The sequence below is a fragment of the Myxine glutinosa genome, chromosome 1 (genome assembly GCF_964187855.1).
Source record: "Myxine glutinosa chromosome 1, kmMyxGlut1.1, whole genome shotgun sequence".
Lineage (NCBI taxonomy): Eukaryota > Metazoa > Chordata > Myxini > Myxiniformes > Myxinidae > Myxine > Myxine glutinosa.
This window is the reverse complement of record NC_136261.1, coordinates 284662553-284687733: the sequence shown is the minus strand read 5'-3', so window position 1 is coordinate 284687733 and position 25181 is coordinate 284662553. Positions and strand designations below refer to the sequence as shown.

At 42.8% G+C, this 25181-nt stretch overlaps 1 protein-coding gene across 1 annotated transcript in view; it reads left to right on the top strand.

Annotated features, from left to right (window-relative positions):
* Positions 1-12141: 12141 nt before the first annotated feature.
* The window catches only part of LOC137419436 (uncharacterized), a 31059-nt gene continuing 18019 nt past the window's right edge, over positions 12142-25181 (top strand). Inside the window, exons 1-6 of the mRNA XM_068105492.2 lie at positions 12142-12363; positions 17373-17504; positions 18330-18428; positions 20234-20303; positions 20449-20581; positions 23203-23311. Coding sequence (XP_067961593.2) covers positions 12142-12363; positions 17373-17504; positions 18330-18428; positions 20234-20303; positions 20449-20581; positions 23203-23311 — 765 coding nt within the window. The remainder of the gene's footprint in view (positions 12364-17372; positions 17505-18329; positions 18429-20233; positions 20304-20448; positions 20582-23202; positions 23312-25181) is intronic.

Sequence of the window (25181 nt, the reverse complement as noted above, 5' to 3'; positions counted from 1 at the left end):
TATTGTTTGAACATGGTCTTAAATCACATTTGAGACCGGGCACCCTTGCATTTATCCCCTAATTCTTATGTTTTATTTTCATTTGTTTTGTTTTATTTTTTTTATTTTTTTACACATTTGAGTAATGACATCACTGCAACATAGTGAGCTTAAAAAGGCTTATATATCAATTACCTGTTTCTTGAAATATTAAATTAATGACTCAAAATCTCGGCACAGTACTTTTCTCGGCACAAAATGCACAAAATCTCGGCACAAAATCACAACCTTATGTTATTCATTAATTTGCGCTAATATCTTTAGTCTATTATGACGTCATTAAATACACTTCCTGTCATCAGATTTTTTTGGAGCTTACCCACTTTTTGATCCTTATACATGAGCAAAGCTTTGGTGAAAAAATTGTGCTTTTGTCCACAGTGTAACAGTCCTTGGCATTTTTGTTAATAAGGTACCTCACTAACATGTCTCTTGTCGCTCAACCTTAATGGCGATACATACAGTTGGTGAACTTACATGTCCTCATCAAGACACTGCCATATGTCGTTGCAATGCAACATTTTTTCTGCATTATTCCCATTTGGATAGGAAAGCTTCAGGAACCTTCTCCTGTCTCATGGAGTCGCAGTGACAGCAAGCCAGTATCCAAGTGATTTCATGCCCCCTTGTGGACAAATTCATTCATTTTCCATTTGCTGATTATCTTTTTATATACACCTGTTGTACTTTTTGCCAGCAATGGCACTGCAAAGTGGCCAAATAACTTTTACACCAACCTGAAATCTAACTAAAATAATCTGAATATAAATAACTCTCCGGGTGAATTTCTATGCCCAATAATAATTGCTCACGGAGAATGTAAATTCACCTTTTGTGCTCATATTTCCATCATGTAAAGATTAATTTGCTACATAAACGTACTGTGGACATGCAATGTCGATCAGACTGGAAAAAACTTTTCTTTTCCCAAGAAAAACCAAAGTATACCCTCACTCTCCTGCCCGCCACACTATAATATTCACCCTGTATAAGGCGATTCAATCACATCAAAACTCGGAAATTCAATAATAAATGAACGTCCACTACTCAGACTCGATGAGATGACCTGAGAGGGATCTGGACAGATTACGTCATGTAATTGAGGATGCAACAAGGGGACTTGGGGGGGGGGGGGGGATGGGGAGGGGCTAAATATTGTTACGTTTATAGGGGGTAGGCAATGGATTACCTTAGGGCCAGGTAGGATTGTATAGGATAGTGTGCACCGAATGTCGCGATGAAAAAGAACCCCATGTACAGTCACGTGAAAAAGTAAGTACACCCCATGTAAAGTTTTGACTTTTTCAACATATTTCAACATACAGCTATTTCATCTTCATTTCAACAATATTGATAGATTAAGGTGATATAATATAACAAATATCATGAAACATTTACATTTTGTAGTCCATTGTATAATTTAAATGAACATAAATGCAAATTTTGCATGTGGAAAAAGTAAGTACACCCTTGGCTCTAATAGGTGGGTATTGCCCCCTTTGGCAGAAACAACCTCAAGTAGGCATTTCTTATAACTATCTACCAGTCTCTGACATCGACTGGGAGAAATTTTTGCCCACTCCTCCATGCAGAATTCTTTCAGCTGTGCGACGTTTGAGGGGTTTCTTGCATGCACAGCTCGTTTCAAATCCCCCCACAACATCTCGATGGGATTTAGATCCGGGCTTTGACTCAGCCATTCTAGAACCCTCTATTTATTTTTTTTCAGCCATTCCTTGGTGGATTTACTGGTATGTTTAGGGTCATTGTCATGTTGCAAGGTCCACCCTTGGTTGAGCTTCAACTCTCTGACAGATGGCCTCACATTATCCTCAAGCACCCTCTGGTACAATGAAGAATTCATAGTGGATTCTATGATGGTGAGCTGCCCAGGCCCTGATGCAGCAATGCTGCCCCAAATCATAATATTTCCACCACCATGCTTTACAGTTGATATCAGGTTCTTGTGGTCAAATGCTGTCTTTGGTTTTCGCCAAACATGTCTTCTAGTACTGTGGCCAAATAGCTCCACCTTTGACTCATCTGTCCAGAGCACATTGTTCCAGAAGTGCTGGTCTTTGCCTAGGTGGTCATTGGCAAACTTTAGTCTTGCCCTGATGTTCTTTCAGGACAGCAAAGGTTTCCCCCTGGCACACTTCCCATGTAGATCAAATTTGTGCAGCCTCTTTCTCATGGTAGATTCATGCACTTTGACATCAACAGTGGCAAGAGCTACCTGTAGGTCCCGTGATGACATTCTGGGGTTCTTCGAGACTTCTTTCAGCATCTTGCGATCTGCTCTCAGGCTGAACTTGCTGGGGCGGCCTGGCCTGAACAAGTTGGCAGTTGTTTGGAATCTTCTCCACTTGTAGATGATCTTCCGGGCAGTCGAATGATTGATTTCAAATTGTTTGGAGATCTTTTTAAATCCCTTCCCAGACTCGTAGGCATCTACAACCTTCTTTCTGAAGGCCTCAGAGAGCTCTTTTGATCTAGGCATGGTGACGCCACACACTTCAACAACAAAGAGCAAACCAAACGAAATGTCTGAGATTTAAATAAGACAGGTTCCTCCAAGATCCTCTCCAACGATGTTCTAATCATTTGCACCTGAGCTGGTGCACCTGATTCTAATTTTAGGTATTTGAAGTAGTGATAAATGTAGGGGTGTACTTACTTTTTCCACATGCGAAATTTGCATTTATGTTTATTTAAATGATACAATGGACTACAAAATGTAAATGTTTCATGATATTTGTTATATTATATCACCTTTATCTATCAATATTGTTGAAATGAAGATCAAATAGCTGTATGTTGAAAAAGTCAAAACTTTACATGGGGTGTACTTAATTTTTCAAGTGACTGTACCTATGTAGGGATCCGTTAGACCGGATGTCGGGTTGGAATATCTTTGTCCCCATGATGAGGGGTGGGGTTATGCCAATTAGGTAGGGGTTAATGGTAAATCTCCTGTATGTGAATTGCCTCTTTGACCTTTTCCTCTGTTCCTTATGACACACCACACTTGCCATGCACCCCACACCTAAAATAAACACGAAATAAAAGTACCCGGAACTAGGACATTCAACTACCGCTGATACCACCGACAAGACCACGCCCCGAAAAACCATTGGTCAGGACGACCATAGAGCGATGAGGTGGAACTCACTGATAGGAGCGTGCACGGACGTCATCGGATGACGTAAGAGCCCGCGGAACAAAAGAACTGTGTCTCGACATGTTCTCTCTCTATCTCTCCCTCCCTCTCTCTCTCTCTCTCTCTCTCTCTCTCTCTCTCTCTCTCTCTCTCTCTCTGTCTCTGTCTGTGTGTGTTTTTGGTCCTGGCTTTGGTCGTGGGTGGTCACGCTTTGTCTCGGGTGTGCTCGTGAGAAGAACTTGTGGAGCTCGGGAAACCTTTGCAACATCGGAGGAGGGGGTGTTGGTTGACGGTGGTGCTCTTCGGAGACGGAGGAGATAGCGAGCAAACAAAAGGAGACTCCTGTCTGCTTGTCTCACGCCGGCGGCTGGCTACGGGCGATACTTGTGTGCTTCCCGCGCAGGGTTATACCGCGGATACGACCATCAAACTCCTAAAAGCCTCTAAGGCCAGAGCTGAGTGCCGGCCAATACAAATACAAAGAACATTATTTTATTTCTTTATCATTCCCTTGTCTGTATACGAGTCTGTATGGAGGATCCCTCTATGAGGAATCTTAGTTTTATCGTGCATTTTCTTGTTTGCTGGCATTAATTTTAATAAACTTTTTTATTGTACATTTTAATTCCATGTCGGGTTGAGTTGATTACCAGGGTCGAAGATGTGCAGTGGGGTCTTTGCAGGTAAGAGCTTCGCTACCCTTCGCTGCCTCATCCCCCTGTGCGTATTAACTCCGCAATAGTTGTATTGAATGCCTCGGAGTGTTAAGCTCGATCGGCTACCCGTTACCTTGGAGTATTTTAATCCCCAGGAACACAACAATATGTTTTGGCCTGATGAAGCAATGAGATCACAAACAGTGCTACCAAGATTAGTGTTATTAAATTAGCTTGTGAAAATCCAAATAATCATTCTGGCTGGCAATCCAGGGGAAGGCTCTGTGGAAATCTCTCCCCGGATCCATGATTCGCTTTGATCGAAGGTTTCTTCCATCTGAATTCATCCTTATTTCCAATGAATTTAACATGAATGAATATAAATCTGTGATTGCAAAAGGTGACTTTGCATTAGACAATTGGAAACACAAGAAGGAAAATACAATTTCATCAAATAGGGTTATCCAGTTGAATAGTGTTAAAGTTTTTATCAGAAAAGACATTGCAGCCACATTCAAAATGTTTAGCAATAGTAGCGGTCACCCCCGTGTCGGCCATGTCGACCCACCTACAGTGGGCAGTGTCCTGCTGCAGGCTGAGGAATGCACTTTATAATTGCTTTCATTTTTGAAAGAAATTTTATTTCATGGTGATACGAATGGCCGCTTCATGTCGGAGAGGGTGAGGTGGGGTCAAAGAAGCGTAAAATTGTCAGATAGCACCGTGATCAATAGATTAATCACCAGGATGAGTCACGAGGTGAAGATAAAGATGGCGGACCATTATCACCAATATTGTAATCACCGTTGTGAGAGGTGAGGTAACTGGTAACATGAGGTGAGATAACAAGAGGTGAGGCAAGCGTGTGATAAAGATGCCGCACCATAATCTCCAATATTGTAATCACTGCTGTGAGAGGTGAGGTAACTCAAGGTGAGGAAAGTGTGCGATAAAGATGCCGGACCATAATCACCAATATTGCACTGTAATCACTGCTGTGAGAGGTGAAGTAACTCAAGGTGAGGAAAGTGTGCGATAAAGATGCCGGTCCATAATCACCGTTGTGAGAGGTGAGGAAACCGCATGATAAAGACATCACACTGTAATCATCAATATTGCTAATCACTGTGAGAGGCGCAGTAACACGAGGAGATAAAAGCATGTGATAAAAACGCCGCACTGTAATCGTCAATATTGTAATCATTGCTTTGAGAGGTGAGGTGAGGAAGACGTGTGATAAAGACTCCACACCGTAATCACCGCTGTGGGAGGCGAGGTAACACGAAGTGAGGAAGACGTGTGATAAAGACTCCACACCGTAATCACCGCTGTGGGAGGCGAGGTAACACGAAGTGAGCAAAGTGTGTGATTTGCCGACGTGGATAGGCACAAGGACAATTGGCACGAATAACGATGCTGGGAAACATGGTCACACCCAATTGGTCAGTGCTGCAACCAATCGACAAGTGAAGGGAAAACGCATCCCAATAGGTCAGGGCCACGACCAATCAAAGAGTGAATATTGGTGACACAGCTACAGCCACACAACCTCTGTAGATAGATTGTACAAGTCTAGATTGGTTACTGCCTCCACAATGACATTCACGGGGGAATTTGAGAAATTGGAGCAATTGAACCCCAACACATTTTATTAATTGCGAAATCGAAGATTTTCAAGTGTATTGGTTGGTCTGATTTGTTATTCTGTCTGTCTGTCTGCCTGTTGGTATGTCAATCGCCGACAGGTCGTATTTTACTCAGATCTTCACGAAAACTAGCCATCTGGAAGGCTATTGTTTTTGAGGTCAATATGTCAAAAGTTCAAAGTCACAAATTTTCAATTTTCATCTGATTCACTTGATATCTACAGTGCATACAGAAAGTATTCACACCCCTTCAATTTTTTACATTTTGTGTGTTACAGCATGAATGTAAAATCGATTAAATTGAGATTTTTTTTCTCACTGATCTACACATAATACCCCACAATGTCAACAACAACAACAACAACAACAACATGCATTTTAAGGCCATTTTCCCTGCTAGAGCGGGGGTTAGCCTTGCGGTCCCCATGACAATCTTCTCCATTTTGCCCTATTTTCTGCATCTCTCCTTGTTAACCCCCTTGCCCGCATTTCTTCTTCCACCATCTTTAGCCAAGTCTATCTCGGTCTTCCCCGTCCTCTACTTCCTGCCATATTCATTTCCATCACTCTTCTCAACCAGTCACTTTCATCCTTCCTCAACACATGACCAAACGATCTCAACCTGTTCCTCTTCACAGCATCAATCACAGCCTCTATTCCCATCATCTTTCGCAATTCATCATTTGTCTTCCTCTCTCTCAACGATACTCCGCACATCCACCGAACCATTCGCATTTCCACCCTTTCCAGCCTTCGTTGCTGCTCTACATTCATGACCCATGTCTCGCTCCCATAAATCATAACACTTCTCACACATGCAGCATACACCTTTCCCTTCAACTTCAACGACACTCCCCTCCTCATCAGCACGCCACTCAGTTCCCGAAACTTCTTCCATGCACATCTCACTCCAGCAACCGTTGCCGAGTCTGATCCACCTTCTCCATTCAGCATGTCTCCGAGGTAGCAAAATGTTTTCACACCTTCCAGCTTCACGCCATCTCCAAGATCCAACTCAACATTTCCTCCATCTGCAGCTCCCTCTGTACACACCTTACATTTGAATGTAGCTGCCACACTGGTTAATGACCCTCTCAGACCACTACATTTTTGATGAACCCACTCAGCGCACATTGTACATTGAATGGAGTTCACTCCGACACCCTTCCTACACACAGCACAGGGCCACTTCCCAGTTCTTTCCACCTCACCACATGCTTTACCACTTGACATCACCTTTGTCTTTCCTATATTCACCTTCAGACCTTTGTCTCCATACATTCCTTCCACTTGTTCATCTTTTCCTTCAGTCCATCCATACTTTCGGCAATCAACACCAGATCATCTGCATACAACAACTCCCACGGTAAACCCTCCTTTACGTTCTGAGCCAGCACCTCCATCACAGCTTCAAATAGTAGTGGACTTAGTACCGACCCCTGATGCACTCCCACCTTCACCTCAAACTCACCACTGTTCGCGTCCTTCGTCCTTACAGCTGTGCACGCTCTTTTGTACATTGCCATCACTACTCTGATCAACCATTCCTCCACTCCTAACTTCCTCAATGCCCATGTCAATACTTTGCGTGGAACCCGATCGAATGCTTTCTCCAAATCAACAAACCCAAGAAACAACTTCTTCCTCTTCTCCATGTACTTCTCCTGCAACTGCCTCACAATAAAGAGCGCGTCTGTCGTTCCTCTTCCTGGCATAAATCCAAACTGCATTTCATCGATCTTCACCTTCTTCCTTATCCTCCTCTCCAACGCCCTTTCCAATACCTTCATTCCATGCTCCAATATCTTTATCGCTCGGTACGAGCCACACTCCAGAGGGTCACCTTTCCCCTTGTATAGAGGGACGAGGGTACTCAGTTCCCAATCCACTGGAATGCGGCCTTCTTTCACCACCAGATTACAGATCTCTGTCATTCTCTTCACACCCAACTTCCTGCTCCTTCAACATATCTCCTACAACTCCCGTTGGCCCTCCCGCTTTTCTACTCTTCATTGCTTTTATCGCTTCCTCAACTTCCTTCTCAGTTATCTTCTCTGCCGGTCCTAAAACTGGGTTACTCTCTATGTTGCCATCCCATTCATTCTCTGTATTCAACAGCATTTCCATATATCTTTTCCATCTTCCTTTAATTCCATCTGGGTCCACAACGATTTGTCACACATTACATCCTTCAAGCAACTCACCCCCATCACATCACACCTCTCTTTCGCTATCTGCTTTGCAATCGTGAATACCGCTCTCTGACCCTCTTCCGAATCCAAGCATTCTCCGAACATTTTCCTACATGCCTCCTGCGCCTTTGCTACCTCTTTCTTTGTAGCCTTCTTGGCTGCCGTATAACTTTCATGCTCTGCTTTTTCTGCTCCCGTACCCTTCGCCTTCTGCCACTCCTTGAACTTCTTCCTCTTCTCGTCAATCCTCTTTCCAACCTCATCATCCCACCACCATGTTTCCGAGTGCCTCGGTGGTCCTTTTGTCCATCCACATACCTCACCAACGGCTCCCAACAGACTATCTTTCATTGACATCCAACCACGTTCAAGCTCAACCACATCATACTCTACCTGACTCAGTCTCTCTTTTAATGCCTCCCTCACTGTCACCTCTTTCAACCTCCACACCTTCATTCTCGGTTGGTACTTCACCCGCCGAGCTCTCCTCGCACCTTTCACCCTTATGGCGCAGACAACCAAGTGGTGCTGTGAAACAGCCTCCTCCCCTGGGATCACCTTTGTGTCCCGGAGGTGCCCCCTATCTCACCTACGCACCATCAGGTAGTCAACGGTTGTCGTCGACCCACCTGACGTGTATGTAACAAGCTTATTATCCCCTTTATAGAAGAGTATTACAAATCAACAAATCAGCTCCATCAGCAAACTCCAAAATCCTTTCACCTTCTCCATTTCTCACACCATATCCGCAACCCCCATGAACTCCCTCAAAACCGTCCATACTCCTTCCCTCATGTCCATTTAGGTCTCCTCCTACCACAACAACTTCCTCATCTTTCACGTTTTCCATCAGCTTCTCTATCGCACACCAGAACTTGCCCTTCTCTTCATCACTCCGACCAACCTGCGGAACATATCCCGAGATGACGTTCACCAAGAGCTTTCCAATCATCATTTTCATCATCTTCAACCTATCACTCACTCTAGTCACACTCACCACACTGTCTACAAACTCCTCAGAAAACATGACACCAACACCATTCACGCCCTCCGGGCACCCTTGCCACACAAACTTGTATTTCTGTCCCTGCCTACCCTTCACCATTCTCACACCACTTCCCTTCCATCTCGTCTCTTGCACACAACATATGTCCACTCTTCTTCTGACCAATACTTCCACCACTTCTCCTGATCTCCCTGTCATTGTCCCTACATTCCATGTCCCAAACCTCAGAAACTGATCTCCACTTCGTGCTGTACCCTACCCATATGTAGTTGTAATTGTCATGGTTCTCTTTTTGAGGCAATGTTTTTATGGCCGGATGCCCTTCCTGACGCCAACCCTCTTAGTCGTCTCTTACGACATGCAGGGATACGGTGTACCTATTCTAACCAGGGTACACACCGGGAGTGTGTCTCTAGACAGTAGAGTGTGTGTGTAGAGTGTGTCTCTAGCTCTATCTGTTGTAAAATCAATACTCAGACCTCTTGCAAGAAATGAGGTTTTATTGAACTATATCTCCACTCATCCTACAACACAAAATAATGCACAATCATTAGCACTACAAAGGAAGCAATCAAAATACACATCTCTTCCAAGCCCCTCCCCCTCCCCCTCCCCCATAGTCATAGTTTTTTTTTCCTCCACCAGTTTATGCTGACATGGCGCTCAAGAAATTGCATCTTGATCGGATGAAGTTTTGTACTTGTCGAATTATGACCATAATGGAGGCACCAATGACATCTCGTGAACATATTTTATTCCTCATGGAGAGTTCTTTACAATGAGCCATGTCTCAATTTTTTCTATTCAGCACTTCCGGAGATATAGAGGTGCAATTTTTTCCCCGTTTTTCCAAGATGGCGGCCGAATCACGTGACCGATGATGTCGTCATTATTTATTTTTTTCTCCACCAGTTTATGCGGTCATGTCGCTCAAGAAATTGCATCTTGATTGGATGAAGTTTTGTACTTGTCGAATTATCAAATTATGACGTCATAATGGAGGCCTTGGGCCAAGAGAGTTAAAAATTGGGCACAGTCTATTCCAGGGCAAGACAAATATGTGTGAAAAGTTTGGCGATTCTACGTGCAACGGTGTAGACGTAGTGCTGCGCACAGACAAACAGACAGACAAACCAACCGATCAACATACTTGCCGTAATCTTTTCCGGCAAGTAACAAATGAAAAATCACTCAAAGAGCGACACTTGGCAAAACAGAACAAAGTGGAATGGCACTCAGTGGAGCATCCTTTTAACCTCAAAAATAGTTGGTGGTTGAATTCAGTTAGCTGATATGAAAATCCTATTCAAATTTCAAGTCAATCGGATGAAAATTGAGGCTTTTAGAAATTTTAAAAAAGCGGTTGACCTTGGGGCTATGTTGAACTTTTGGCCTATGTTGATCTCAAAAATAGTTAGTGGTTGAATTCAGTTTGCTGATATGTAAATCCCATTCAAATTTTAAGTGAATCGGATGAAAAGTGAGGATTTTAGAAATTCAAAAAAAGTAGGTGACCTTTGGTCTGCGCTGACCTTTTGGCCTACGAAAACAATTGGTGGTTGAATTCAGTAAACCGACATGTCAATCCTATTCAAATTTCAAGTCAATCGGATGAAAATTGAGGATTTTAGAAATTTGAGAAAAGTGGTTGACCTTTGGCCTATGTTGACGTTTTGGCCTATTTTGATCTCAAAAATAGTTGGTGGTTGAATTCAGTTTGCTGATATGTAAATCCCATTCAAATTTCAAGTGAATCGGATGAAAAGTGAGGATTTTAGAAATTCAAAAAAAGTGGTTGACCTTTGGCCTGCGCTGACCTTTTGGCCGATGCTGATCTCAAAAATAGTTGGTGGTTGAATTCAGCTAGCCGATATGTAAATCCTCTTCAAATTTCAAGTCAATCGGATGAAAATTGAGGATTTTAGTAATTAAAAAAAGTGGTTCACCTTTGGCCTACGTTGACCTTTTGGCCCACGCTGATCTCAACAATAGTTGGTGGTTGAATTCATTTCGCCGACATGCATATCCTATTCAAATTTCTAGTCAATCAGATGAAAATTGAGGATTTTAGAAATTTGAAAAAAAGTGGTTGACCTTTGGCCTATGTTGACCTTTTGGCCTATGTTGATCTCAAAAATAGTTGGTGGTTAAATTCAGTTTGCCGATATGTAAATCCTATTCAAATTTCATGTCAATCGGATGAAAATTGAGGATTTTAGAAATTTGAAATGGTTGTTCACCTTTGGCCTATGTTGACCTTTTAGCCTATGCTGATCTCAAAAATAGTTGATTGTTGAATTCAGTTTGCCGATATGTATACCCTATTCAAATTTCAAGTCGATCGGATGAAAATGGAGGATTTATGAAATTTTAAAAAAGTGGTTGACCTTTGGCCTGTGTTGACCTTTTGACCTTTTGACCCCAAAAATATATAGGATTTTGTCAGACCACGAACTCTACTATTCGGTAAAGTTTCGTGAAGATCGGTTTAAAATCGTGTGCTGTTGGCAAGTATAAGTGAGCGGACAGACAAACACACAGACAAACAAACAAACACACAAACAAACACACACGCACAAACCGGAGTGAGCAACATACTTGCAAAAATATATATTTATTTTTTGCCAATTAACAAACGGACTCAAATGCAATACCCTCTTCTCTGGCGAGGGTAAAAATTATGGAGGGCTTGTGATGGGTCTTGGCATCTCACGTCATGGAGTGAACTCTCAGTATTGCATGATCTTTCTCATACAAGGTACAAATTGAGGAGGTTTGTCCGAATTACTCATTGTGCAATCTTCCTGAGTCTTTCTAGTCCTATTGCATTTTCTTTGGACAACTAATACAAAAAGTACAAATCAAACAGCAAGTGAGAATACCTTTGATCAGAGACTGATATTTTTTTTTTTAAAGACCCAAGATAACATTATCAACGTGAAACTTAAAAAAATTTTTTAGAAAGCAACCAAAGTAATCCACACGAGGGACATAGCGAACCGAGACGCAGCAGGAGGACATTCGGCGCATCATGACTGCGTCACACCAACACCAGACCAAGTCGGGTTTATCCCTCAAAACGGACATCCCTTGGTTGCAGTGCCGCTATAGTATTACCAGTCAGCTAGTATTCACTTTAACGTCCTCGGAAGGATTAAATCTGCCTATTTCAACACTACAAGTAATATAATAAACTTGCATAGTGTGAATGATCTTAGTTGAACATTTATTCATTAATATCGCTTAATAATCTCATTCCGCAAAACTATGAATAGGAGCAGTTTGAGCGATGTATTGTTCAACGCGCTGTTTGCTACGTGTGCTATAACCACAAGTTATTAGATTATCAATTTTGTACATTAGCAATTATAAATGGATCTACGGAATTGTACTTGAACTGACAAACGATAACAAAACTTAAATTAAACAGTTCAACGTCAAGATGCCAAAATCGAAGTTAATGCTGGGCGCTAATTGGCCACAACGGTCACGTGATCACTGCAACTTCGAGCGGCGTCAGTGTATGCGATTTTTATTTATTTATTTTTCTACAGTGATGAGTACGGAGCGGAATCAGCTGTTTAACGTGATGGATAGTGGGACAAGCAACACGGGGGACGTGAGTTTCGCGTGTCCATTGGACAGCATTTTGCAGCAGTTGCAGGTTCGTTACCAATGCAAGTTAAATATAAATATATGCTGTAATTGGCGATTCATATTCTCCCACCTTTAAAAATTCAGATGTCGAGGCTCGAACAACAGAGGACAAAATGTGAACATGCAGTGGAGTATATAGCATACAGGAAGACAAGAATGCATGGATTCACCACAGCATTATCATTATGAGAGAGGGTAGTTGATGGGCTGAGTCAACCCACCTGGTGTTAATTCAACGGCTGGCAGGGGCTCAAACTCAAGACCCCAATATCTCAAGCCAGCCACCTTAACCGATAAGCAATCGCCAGGCTTATTGTGACCCTGTTCCTCAAGATTGAAAGAGCAGGTGAGCATGTTTCAGAGACAGATTTGACTAACTGAACTGCCATCAATTATTTTGTGGCTTGTGAGACAAGCCTGGTGTTGGCTTAGCGGTTAGGGTGCCGGCTTGGGATCCTAGGATCCTGCGTTCGAATCCCGGTCGATCGCTGAATTAACGCCAGGGGGGTTGACCCAGCCTGTCATCCTTCTGAGGTCGGCAAATTGAGTACCAGCTTGCTGGGATTAATGATCCCGGTGTGTACCCGGGTTTAGAATAGGTACACCGTATCCCTGCGCATCGTAAGAGGCGACCAAGGGTTGGCGTCAGGAAGGGCATCCGGCCATAAAAACATTGCCTCAAACAGGGAACCGTGATTGTCATGGGGCCCGCAAGGCTAACCCCCGCTCTAGTGGGGAAAATGGCCTTAAAACGATCATTCATTCATTCATTGAGACACCAGTGAGTTCAGACCTCAACTTGGCCTGATGTGAAGCGTGGCACATCTGACAAAAACACAATGGTCGTGAGTTTTATGGAGACCATCTGTTCTCAGTCGGGTTGCTTTTCCAGGAGGAAAGAGAAGCTGCTTTCTGGCCATTGCTCACTACATACATTGTTATACCAGGGACGGGACAGTGGGTGGGATAACTCGAGGTGTGAAATGATCAGAGGTGGGTGCAGGTGTTGAGAAATTACTCTTGGACACTATCTATGTCCAGTGAGGAGATGATGGACTGCAGGCCAAGCCAATATGTCCAATTGAACTACGACCACACCTTTGCAGTTCCATGAAGACACTTGGAGAAACTGACACTTTCAAGATGGATTGAATTCAGGAGCAAAGGGGAGCTGAAGAAGTGCAGCAACGGTCGGAGAATGTTGTGCATGATCAAGAATAGCGGAGGGATATGGGTTGGGAATTCATAGGCTTGAGTGTGGCTTGAAGTAGCACGTGATATATTGGCTGTCAGAGTCATCATAGTTGGGAAGGTGGAAGACTTTGCGCATAAACGGGAATTGCTGTGGAGACGGGCATGACTCCAGATATATTACATTGGAGAATTTATATTGATACCACTTGATAAATAATTATTTATTGAGACATTAGCGGTTAGGGTGCCGGCTTGGGATCCTAGGATCCTGCGTACATTGTTATGTACATTATCCTGCGTACATCCCTGTATAAATTCTTTATTACGATCCCGATTACCCTGTATAAATTACGATCCTGCGTACATTATCCTGCGTACATCCCTGTATAAATTCATTATAATGAATCGATTAATTGATTAATCAATAAATAGAAAATACCCTTCATAGCCAAATCAATTGGTCATTGTCGTGTCCAAATATCAGCATCCTAGCTCAAAACAATCCTCTCCAAGAAATCCTCTCCAAGAAGACCGACCAGACAACCCTCCCATCTACTTTCTGAACAATCCTCTCCAAGAAGTTCTGTCACTCAATCTTTTGGGTCTCACTATCTGCCATGATCTTTCCTGGGAAAACCACATTTCCAAGCTGGCCTCCAAAGCCAGTCGCCGACTGGGCAGCCTCGTCGTGCAAGGTCCTTCCTTGGCACACCTGAGCTCCTCACCACATACAAGGCTTTCATCCGCAGCTCAATGGAATACTGCTCTCCCCTCTGGGCTGGTGCTCCTGCCTCACACCTAGCTCGGCTTCACACTGTTGAAACCAAAGCTTTCAGAATCATTGGAATCTCCCGTGATGAAGCTAACTCTGAGGGCCTTTCAGAGAGGTAGGTAGGTGGTCTTTCTGTCTTCTACCGACTCCTCTCCGGCCTTGCTCCCCCAGCTCTCTCTCTGTGCTCTGTCCCCAAAATATTCCTACTGGTCGCACAAGATCTGCCAGCAACCCTCTTCTGGTGAAACTGCCAAAATCAAGACTCTCTGCTCACCTTCACTTCTTCATTCCTCTTTTCTCCCGCCTCTGGAACAAACTCCCTCACTCTCTTCAATCCCACTCCTCCCTCCAGGTCTTTAAAACAGCTGTTCACCACCATCTCTTATCTTCCCCCATCCAAAACCTTGATCTCTTTCCCCCATCCAAAACCTATCGACCCCCGTTAATTCACCCCAAATCCACTTTTTAATTTTTTTTTCTTGAAATACCGACTTTTTCTTTCCTGGAAGTTCCAGCAGTGTCCATGTGTTTTATACTTTCCCACCCCCCCCCCCACCCCCACCTTCCCCTGCCTCCTCCCCTCAAGCCTCCTCCCTCCCACAGATCTTCCGTTGTCCCTGTTCTCTGCTGTTGTACTTGTGTGCTTTCCTCTCTCTCCCCATCTTGTCTCCTGCTCCCTTTTTTTGTATGTCTTGTGTGTCTGTTTGTTGTTGTTTTTTGTGATTGATGTTAGCTCTTACACCAGCCTCGATCTTGTATACAAAAGAAAATAAAGGTGCCTGAGATATTGCCCAGATGAGAAAGAAAAGATTGTGATGAATAATGAAAATAAATAAATAATAACGGTAAAATAATTAAATTATTAATCAATTGGCTAATAGCATACCTAAACCTAGAGTCCCTGTATAAAGAGAGTTGCGCCATGCGCTGACCCGAGATTTCTGGTCACGTGATTTCGTGGCGCCATTTTGTGTCTAACTTCACCGTGCGTGAACGTCAGCTTGGTACGGGAATGTTGTTTATTGCCAAACAAAATGACTGGTTGTTCTGCTTTTGGTTGTTCAAACCAATCTGGGAAATATAAGATGTATAGATTTCCAAGTGATAAAGTCAGAAGACAAATTTGGGAAGCGAACGTCAGACGAAAGAGCTGAAAAGCGATCGACTCCTCGAGACTCTGCCAGGTAGGCCCACGCCGCTTGATGATCGATGTTCAAAAGCAATTCTATCTGCTCGGTTTTTTTTTGGTTGTCTGTCCGTTGAAAACCCTTTTAAAGGGAAGTGATTTGTGTTTGTTTATAATCTTCAAGGAGCTGACCAAAAATGCATTTCCGTGGGAAGAACCCTGCTCAATTTTTTTCGGGTAGTCCTAGCGGACCGCATATTGTCATTGATTGATGAAATGTCCCGGTACAGTGACATTGCCTGGTCTGCGGTTGGGTAGTCTGCGGGCAATGTCACTGTACTTTTTCAGAGGGAATTAATTTTGATTTTATAGGGGTGGGAAACCCATGGTCCGTTTTGTTTTCAGTTGTCTGTCCGTCCATTCAAAACTTATTCCGAGGCAAGTTATTTTTTTGGTTTAAAATCTTTAGCCTAATCGGCAATCATAAAAGCAATTTTAGGGGGGGACGTGCTCAATTTTTTTGCGGGTTGTGCAGCCATCCATACGTCCAAAATTTGACGAGTTATTGTTTGCTTTGTACAGTGCTCGTGCGTCTTGTGGCATATTTGCTCAAATATTTCCCACCCCGGGATTTATGGCCAAATTGTAGTGATGGAAGATTTTGCACATTGGACAATCCCTATATATTTAACCTGGTGACAGCTATCGTTCCAAAAACATACAATATTTCTAGGTGATTAATGCAGTAAAACAGGTGTATTTGTGTACCCACATTTAAAACTGGCTCAACTTTCAAAAGCTGTTATCCCTGTTTGATATCAATATACATGTGGTCGATAGAGCTAGCGATTTGTCTGGCCATCTTCCGGAAGATTGTCCATGTGATTTTCTGTTGTGGAAGTACTAGTACATGACAGCTCATTAAAATTATTAATAATAATTTAATTATTAATTTAATAATTAATTTTTAATTATTAATTAAATTAAATTTGGATATTAATTAAATAAAATTAATTATTAATTAAATTTAAAAAATATTGGATATGCCCACACTCCTTTCTAAAAGTTATTAAAATTCAGAGAACGACAGCATTGGTTTGTCTTACTTATAATGTTAGCTCTTATATGCAGTGTTGGCTTGTAATATGCATTGCCATACCACTTTTAATATCACCACCAGCTCTTTTTCACGGCAATAGCTGAGTTTTTGACAAAACAAATATCACCTGTATGTAATAATAAGACTAAATATGTGTAGTAAAATTTTTTTAAGCAGGTTTAGAATATATCACCCCATATCGCGAATGTACATGTATATCTAATCCGACACACTTAGACACAAAATGGCGTCCAAATTTGAGTTGACACAACTCTCTATATACAGGGACTCTACCTAAACCACCACCGTTTCATCTGAATCTGTAACTTAAAAAGAATTAATTAAGTAATTATTCGAATAATTAAAAAATTAATTGATTAATCAATAAATCAAAATAGCCTTTACAGCCAAATCACTTGGTTATTGTCATGTCCAAATATGAGCTTCCAAACTCAAAAGGTGCCTGAGATAATGCCCAGAAGAGAAAGGAAATAAATAAGTACTTAATTAATGGTTAAAATAATTAAATAATTAATCGATTAATTGATTTTTTTTTTTTATTCCGTTTTTGCCAAAGTACTTACTCACTATTGTGCCGAAATTTCAGCTTTCTAGCTCAAACGATGGCTGAGATATCGCCCGGACAAAAACAAGAAAGAAAGAAACCGGAGTGAAAACTGAGTACTCTCTTTCAGCGCGCGTCATTGCCGGGCCCCCTTCGGTGCTCGGTGATGACGTCATGCAGCGCCTGGAGATGGCATACGAAAGGAGCGGTGTACAATTATTTTTTGCTTTGTGTAAATGCTATTTTCATGTTTTTTTCAGGAAGTCGACAAGTCGAGTTCTGTTGCATTTTCACCTTTTCGGTTCTCATCCAACTTGGAGGCAAATCAATCAACCAAACCTGAGAGCGTTTCATTACTAGACGCAAAGGACAACATGGACTTGCATGATGGGGTGAGTGAATGCATTATCTATTTGTGGGAATCTTTAGCCCAGTGCTATATGCAGCTGGTTCTCGAATCGAAGGAGCACATTTGGCATGCCCATTCAGCCCATGCAGTGCAAACATGCATTTGTTTTCTCCTATTGTGTGGCTACATTGTTGTACCTGTGAAATTCTGCAACATCGGTCATACAGCACTGGAATATGACTACAGAGAAAAGGCGGTTCAAATTTGACCTGAAATTTATGTTTAAACTTGGTGGATGAGTTGCGCAGGTTGCAACAGCAAGCCGATTTGATTTTGGTGAAGGTTCGGATGCAGATCCGGCCTATCAGTGGCCTTCAAAACGTAAACTGTTCAGCTTGGCGGAGGTTTGCACTCTACTGAGTGCCATTCTCGTTGCATGTTTGATTAACAGATTTTAGAGTCATGATTGAATGAGAAGTTAATGGAATGGCCATGTTTGTATATTTCTGTACTACTTAGGTAGGAAAGTGCTCTCAGCTAGGTAATAGGTAGATGTCCTAAAACCTTGTATATGTAATATATCAATGTTCCTCAATCAACTTGAACATACTTCTAGGTGTTTTCGAATTACTCCACCTGCTTGTAAAATACTGTGTATCCCTTTTTTGTGACATCAAGGTATCTTGGAATGTTTTGTACTGCTAATTTATCAATGTTAGCAACAATACAAAAATACCAACTAGTGCCGCAGTTTCAATGATAAAATATAGTGCTGAAGCCCTACGGTAGAGTTTTGGTGTTTTAAAGCACATTTACATTAGTTTTCTTTCCTGACATTTTTGTGCATCTGCATTGTCTTTTTATTCAGAATTTATTTAGTGAGGACAAAGATTGTCGGCCCGACGACTTGTTGGAAGATATGAAACGCTTGGACAACCTTACCAAGTTGAGAGAAACGACCCACCAGGTATTTCATTTTTGAAAGTTAGCCAGTTTGGCATTCCCATGTGAGCACACGGCTCATGATGGGATCCCGGCTATAAATTCTAAATGCTTTGTTGATTTGTCCATTGCCTCCAAATGGCCTTGTAACTACTCTGCTGGCCCATTACCTCAATCTCGTAGTGCACAAAGCATTTCTATGTTGAGTAATAGTGTTGTTGTCATTGGTTGACACTTTTGCTTCCAACTTTTACCCAGTAAGCTTGACATCCTTTTATAGTAAAAAATTGTCATCTTCCAAAAGCCATGTTGTTTTGTTCATCTCCACTTTATCAAAACCACTACCACCGTCTTGCATAATTGCTGCCTTGTTCCTGCACAATCATTCTATCCTCCAGTTCTTCCAAATGGCAGCTCATTGCAATCTCATGACATATTTCATTCCATCCATGGTCATTTATGCTCTCAACGCTCCATCCATCCACCAATACCTCTTTGTGATCGTCACTCAACATCGTTTGCGTTTGTCCCCTCTTTAATTAACTGATTATTGTTCATCACTCACTTGGGCTAGCGGCTAGGGTGCCGGCTTAGGATCCTAGGATCCTGGGTTCGAATCCCGGTCGATCGCTGAATTAACGCCAGGGGGGTTGACTCAGCCTGTCATCCTTCCGAGGTCGGCTAATTGAGTACCAGTTCACTGGTAATTCCCTGGTTGTCGTTAAAGGCGGCAAAAATGGTTGGCGTCAGGAAGGGCATCCGGCCGTAAAACATTGCTTCAAAAAGGGGACCGAAAAACAACAACAACCACGGTTCCCGAAAAAGGCCAACCCCCGCTTTGCGGGGAAAAATGGCCTCTAAAGGTGGTATTTTACTCACTTGCTTGTTAGCAACAACATCCCTCATTCCTACCTTTGTCATTACCTCTGCCACTGAAAGTGGACGGAGGTTATATTTTCACGGATGTCTGTTTCTTTGTCTGTGAGCAGAATATATCAAAATGTTAAAGACAGATTCGGACGAGATTTGGTGGAGAGGTTGGGTATGCAACAAGGATGAAATTATTAGATTTTGGTGAAGATCTAGATGCGGATCCGAGAATTTTTGAAAGTGATTCTTCACCATTGAGAGATTAGGGGGAAAAAACGATATACGGCGTGGTATCTCAAAAAGTTGTGTCGGATTTGGACGAAACTTGGTGGACAGGTTTGGTATGTGACAAGGAAGAATCGATTCGATTTTGGTGAAGATCCGAATACGAGAATTATTTATTTCCCAAGTGATTCTTCACCATTGAGAGATCGGGTGAAAAGCGATGTATAACATGATATTTGAAAAAGTTATGGACGAGTTATGACTAAACTTGATGGATGAGTTGGTTTGGTGACGAGAACAAGCCGATTAGATTTTGGTTGTTCCGAATCCAGATCCGGCGTATCAGTAGGATACAAAACATAAACTCTTGAGCCTGGTGGAGGTATATGCTCTACCGAGTGCTGTTCTAGTTTCATTATGCTTCCATGAGCCTTTATTTTTGTTGAAGAAAAGCAAAATGCTTGGTCACGATAAATTATACTCTTGCCAATCGTGTTTGCCAGTCAGATTTAAAATACATAGTCTATATCCCACTACATTATCCCGATGTTAAACATCAACACAGTTTTGTAGCTTCTTCATGATCCCTAATACTATTGCAGTGTCTCAATAGAAGTAAAGACATTCCGAATCAAAATATAATGCTTAGCCATACTTTCTGTAGTTGGACTTATTCAAAGCCGTGACTTGTTTGGTGAAAATTGTAAAGTGCCGTGGTGTCGATTGTCCCCACAGCTGATGCTGGAGAAAACCCACCTGTCAGCGCAGATGCCTTATAAAGATGTCTGCCATCCTGATGTTATTCGTAAGTCGATGTAGCTGCACAGGACACAAGACAAAATCCATAATTTGTCCTTGCGGTCTATTTCATTTACAAAAGCTTTAATATAACTTCAGGGATAACTTTCTTTTGTACTAACCTTCCTCACCAACCCCCATACACTTTTCAGAACAGAGATTTACAGACACAGAAGAAAGGATACAACTACTCCAAGAGATTGTCAAAGATAATGGTTCTTTCTTGAGAAGAATTTTACAAACTCCATCTCGTGGCTCACTTGCTGTGGATTATGCACACCATCGGTACTACTGCCCTTTATATTCACAGGTTTACCAACACTTTCACTGCATTCACTTGTGTGCCTTGCTTCAATGCATGAATGTCATTTGGCAACGGTAATGAGCTTTTGGTAACGATCCAAATTTCAATTCCCACTTTCAAGTTCAAATCCTGTTCTCAACTGTAGTTTTACCAGATAATTCAGTCAAACAAGCTTACGTAGAACTGGATGCCATAAATAATATTGTTATGTCTGGCGGGGTAGTGATATGCAGAGCAGATAGAGCTAAGTAGGTAACATGCTTCGAGGTGTCGCGGTAAGGAAAACTACCTGTAATAAGTTCATGTGTAGGCGTTTTGTCGGGTAAGGAGTATACTTGTGAATCTACCAGGAGGTTCGTGTGTTAAGTAGAGTTAGGGATTAAAGAGTAGCGCCCCTGTGTGTCCTCACCTGGTTAGCCAAACCTTTGTCCCTTTTGGCACTGCACACCACTTAGACATTTAGTTAGGACATTCAGCGCAACACTAAATAATGCCCTTCCCTGACATGACTTAGGAAGAAACCAGGCCAGGACACCGCCGCATGGCCGCCGCCATGTACACCTCCGACAGGCTTATCCACCTTGAGTACCACGCCCAGTAGGGCTGTGATCGGTGGCGCGAATGGACGCGGAAGGCGCGAAGCTTTTTCTTTGTCTGTGAATGGAAGCGGAGGGCACGACAAAGGGCGGGAAGTTACGAGGCTCTGGTTGGGTGCCGCGCCGAGTCTGACGTCACCGCCCGAGGTTATAAAAAGAGTGCGCGGAACTCTGCGTGTAGATTCCTGGCCCTGGCAGTTGGTTTGAGAGGCGGCAGGACTTTGGTTCGAGTGAGTGAGTTGCGCAGCACGAGTTGGTTCGAAGGACTTAGAGAGAGTGAGTGGGCCAAGGAGAGATCAGCAAGTGCCGAACGCGATTGTGAAGTCTGAAAGCGAGTTGGTTCAGGGCAGTTGCGCGGCAGTTCGGTTCGCAGTACACGGCCTGAGTTGACCAGTAGTTGAGTTGCTCTCTTTGTGTTTGGACATCGACGCTCGTGCTCTGGCAGTCTCTAGCGGCGCTCGGTTTTCTTCGTCTGGCGCAACCCGGGTTGGGTCATAGCCCGAGTGGAGTTCGCTTGCTTTTGACCTCGTTTGGAGTCACCGGCCTGCGTTGGACGCGCGGTGCTTTTTCGTGGTGCTGGGAGTGGTGCTCGGTGCTTTGGAGTTTGGAGCGAGGGACCTTGTGGTGTGCGATCGGCGCTTGTGGAGCTTGGAGCGAGGCCTCGTGGGTACATCAGGGCCGAACGGAGCCATGTTGGATGGCAGCCAAAGACAAGACGACAAAGACCAGATAAGCCCGAGCTCCACGGTTACACTTTACATAACGAACGTGTTTCTTTCGTATTCCATTCCTTTGTTCTTGTTTCTGAAGTGTGTGTGTGGGATCCAAAATTAGGACTTAGGTTCATCGTCGCGTTTCCCTGTCCCGGTTTTTATTACAATAAACCCTTATATTATTTTGCTGTACATACTTGAACGCAGTTTCCGGGTGATTGATTTAATAGGTAAGGCTGCAGGGCTCCGCCGCTCCCCTCCATCCCGCGTGCTTGGTGTAGCTTTTTGGTTCTGGAATCTGCCATTGAGTTTTCGCCTCAGGGGTTAAGGCCGTCGCAATCGGCATCCGTGACCGCCTGATATTAATCAAAGGCGGTCGCGCGACAATATCAACTGATCAGTTTTTTTTATCGTTGCCGGAGGCATTATGTTTTCAGGGTCTGTCCGGCTGTCCGTCTGTCTGTGATAGGTTTTCATTGTCGTGATAACTTGAGAACGGCTGAAGGGATCTTAGTCAAACTTGGTACAGGTATGTATAATGAGGTAATGATGAACTGGTTAGATTTTGGGGTCACGAGGTCAAAGGTCAGAGGTCATTTTGGGTAAATATTATGTTGCCGCGATAACTTGTGTACCAGTAATGGGATTCTGACCAAATTTGAGACACATATGTAGAATGATGGAAAGAATAACTGATTAAATTTTGGTGTCAAGAGGACAGAGGACAAAGGTCAAAGTCTGGAATATGTCTATAACTTGAGAACAGCTGAAGGGATCTTAGTCAAACTTGGTACAGGTATGTATAATGATGTATTGATTAACTGATTCAATTTTGGGGTCAAGAGGTCAAAGGTCAGAGGTCATGTCAGGTAGAAATTGGTACAAGTATTAGAATGTAATAATGTGGGCGGAGGCATATCGGTCGACGTCGTGACGTTGAAGTGTGTCGTTCTAGTTATGTATTAAAATCCCAAAGTGCAATACTGGACGCAATGTTAATAGCTACATTTTTAGTTGTCAATGTTGTGTTATTGATAACAGGATAGCTCAGAAATAGTGTTCTTGCCTGTGAGCTGCCTCATCTAATTTAATCTATGTCATAAAGGGACCAACCTGCAAACTGTCTATTTGAGGCTGCACAGGATTGATGATGCATCATTGATTACAGTGTTTTGGAATCTTCTATGCCATGCCAAGAAACTGCTTCTGCAGCACCAATGCTTATGTAGAAGTGTATTTGAAGAGACAAAATTATTGTTCATTTTACTGTGGCATTGTCTATGTATGATGTAGTGATGCAGTGGAGATGCTGGACCAGCTTATGGAGCTTTTGGAAGGGTTGGGACACAACGTGCAATTGGTGGAGCAATTGCCAACCTTTTTGGACAGATTGAAGCACCTGGTGAGAATTAGGCCTGTGTTACTCATTGCCAAGGTTTTAATTTTCTTGCCCTTTGTTTGCTTCTGTAAAGGATTCCCAAAGCTCATTGCAATCACTTGGTAAAAGTGTGCTTCATCGTTTTTGCACTCTATATTGCAAGAGTCTGGCAGGATAGCTTAGAATGGAGGTATGTGCACTCGATTTTTACACAAGCACAACAAGCACAACACACACAAGCACAACAAGAGGACAAAGGTCAGAGGACATCTCCCGAAAGTCTCAAGCAAATCCACTTAACTTACACAAATTACGTACGCAATTAATTTTCTTCCACAACACCAACAACCTGCCTGTGGTGAGAGAGAGAAAGGCCCTCAGAATCAACTTCATCGCGGGAGATACCAATGATTCTGAATGCTTTGGTTTCAACCGCGTGAATCCGAGCTAGGTGTGAGGCAGGAGCACCAGCCCAGAGGGGAGAGCAGTATTCCATTGAGCTGCGGATGAAAGCTTTGTATGTGGTGAGGAGCTCAGAAATGCCCAGAAAGGACTTTGCACGACGGAGGGAAGCACACAAGCACAACATAGCCAGGGTTCGAATCTCCACTGGGCTGCTACACAGGCTGTCACACTGGTTTTTCGCATGGAGGGAGACACATCAATATGTATGCTGTTCATTAGGAGGATGTTCGTCTTGCAGTGGACTGAAAATAGATTGATGATGATAATGATGATGATGGTATTGCAAGAACTGCAATTATGATTTATGCACTTGATAGCATCATGGAAAAATGAAAACCATGACACCTGCTCATGATGTTGAGACCCTTTCATGGTACATATTTTCAGAGATGAGAGGGTGGTGCGATTCATGGCAGTTCTTGAGAAAGACATTGGGACTTTTTTTTATTTTTTTTAGACTAGAGGTGGGGTATGTGGTTGGAGGGTCGAGGCAGCATCGATGGTTAACCCTCCGTTAGTGCGGTGGGGTTTGGACATGGTTAGCAACATGCACGAGGGTTTTGAGATACCCCGCCACGAACGGAGTGTTAATGGAAGGGAAATATTTAAGGTATTTTATACAATGTCAGGAGCTTGACTGGAATGATGGAAGAGCTGGAAGCATGGGTGGATGGCAAGGCGTATGAGATAGTTGCTGTAAGTGAGATGTGGAGCAGTGAGCTATCCATCTGGAGGACAGGAAACCAAGGCTACCGGGTTTATAGATGTGATAGGAAGGAGAAAAGGGGAGGAGGTGTGGTAATCTGGGTGAAAAAAAGTACTGTATCGAGAGGAAGGCATGATATTGAGGGAATTAATTTTGAGGATTCTGTGCGAATAAAGATTAGAGATTGCAAGAATAGTAAGATGCTGGTATGATTATTTTATAGGGCTCCTGATGTGAGGGAAGACGAGGAGAGTTGGGTACATGAAGAATTCAGTAGAACGTGTGAAAAGGGAAGAGTTTTCATGATGGGGGATTCTAATTTGCCAGGGATAAATTGGGTACAGGAACAGGGAAAGGCCGAGTGTATGAGGATGTTCTTACCCTTCTCTAAGGTTGCATTTTAACCCAGTTTATAGTAAAGCCCATAAGAAGGATCAGGTGCAGTGTTCAACCTCTTTCTAAGTAATGATCACAATATGGTGGAAGATGGGATGTGAAAGAGCATCTGGGGACAAACGACCACAATGTAGTGAGGGTAACTCTATTGTTGATATGTGAAGTTTAGGATTGTGGTGTCAGGTTGTTGGATTTTAGGACAAACTTTGAGGGTATTATTTTTTTAATACAATGTCTAAGGCTCGTAATGGAGCTGCCACTCACGCACACTGGACATACTGACGAGACAAACTTTTTTTTTCTTTTTTTGGTATACAGAATTGAGGC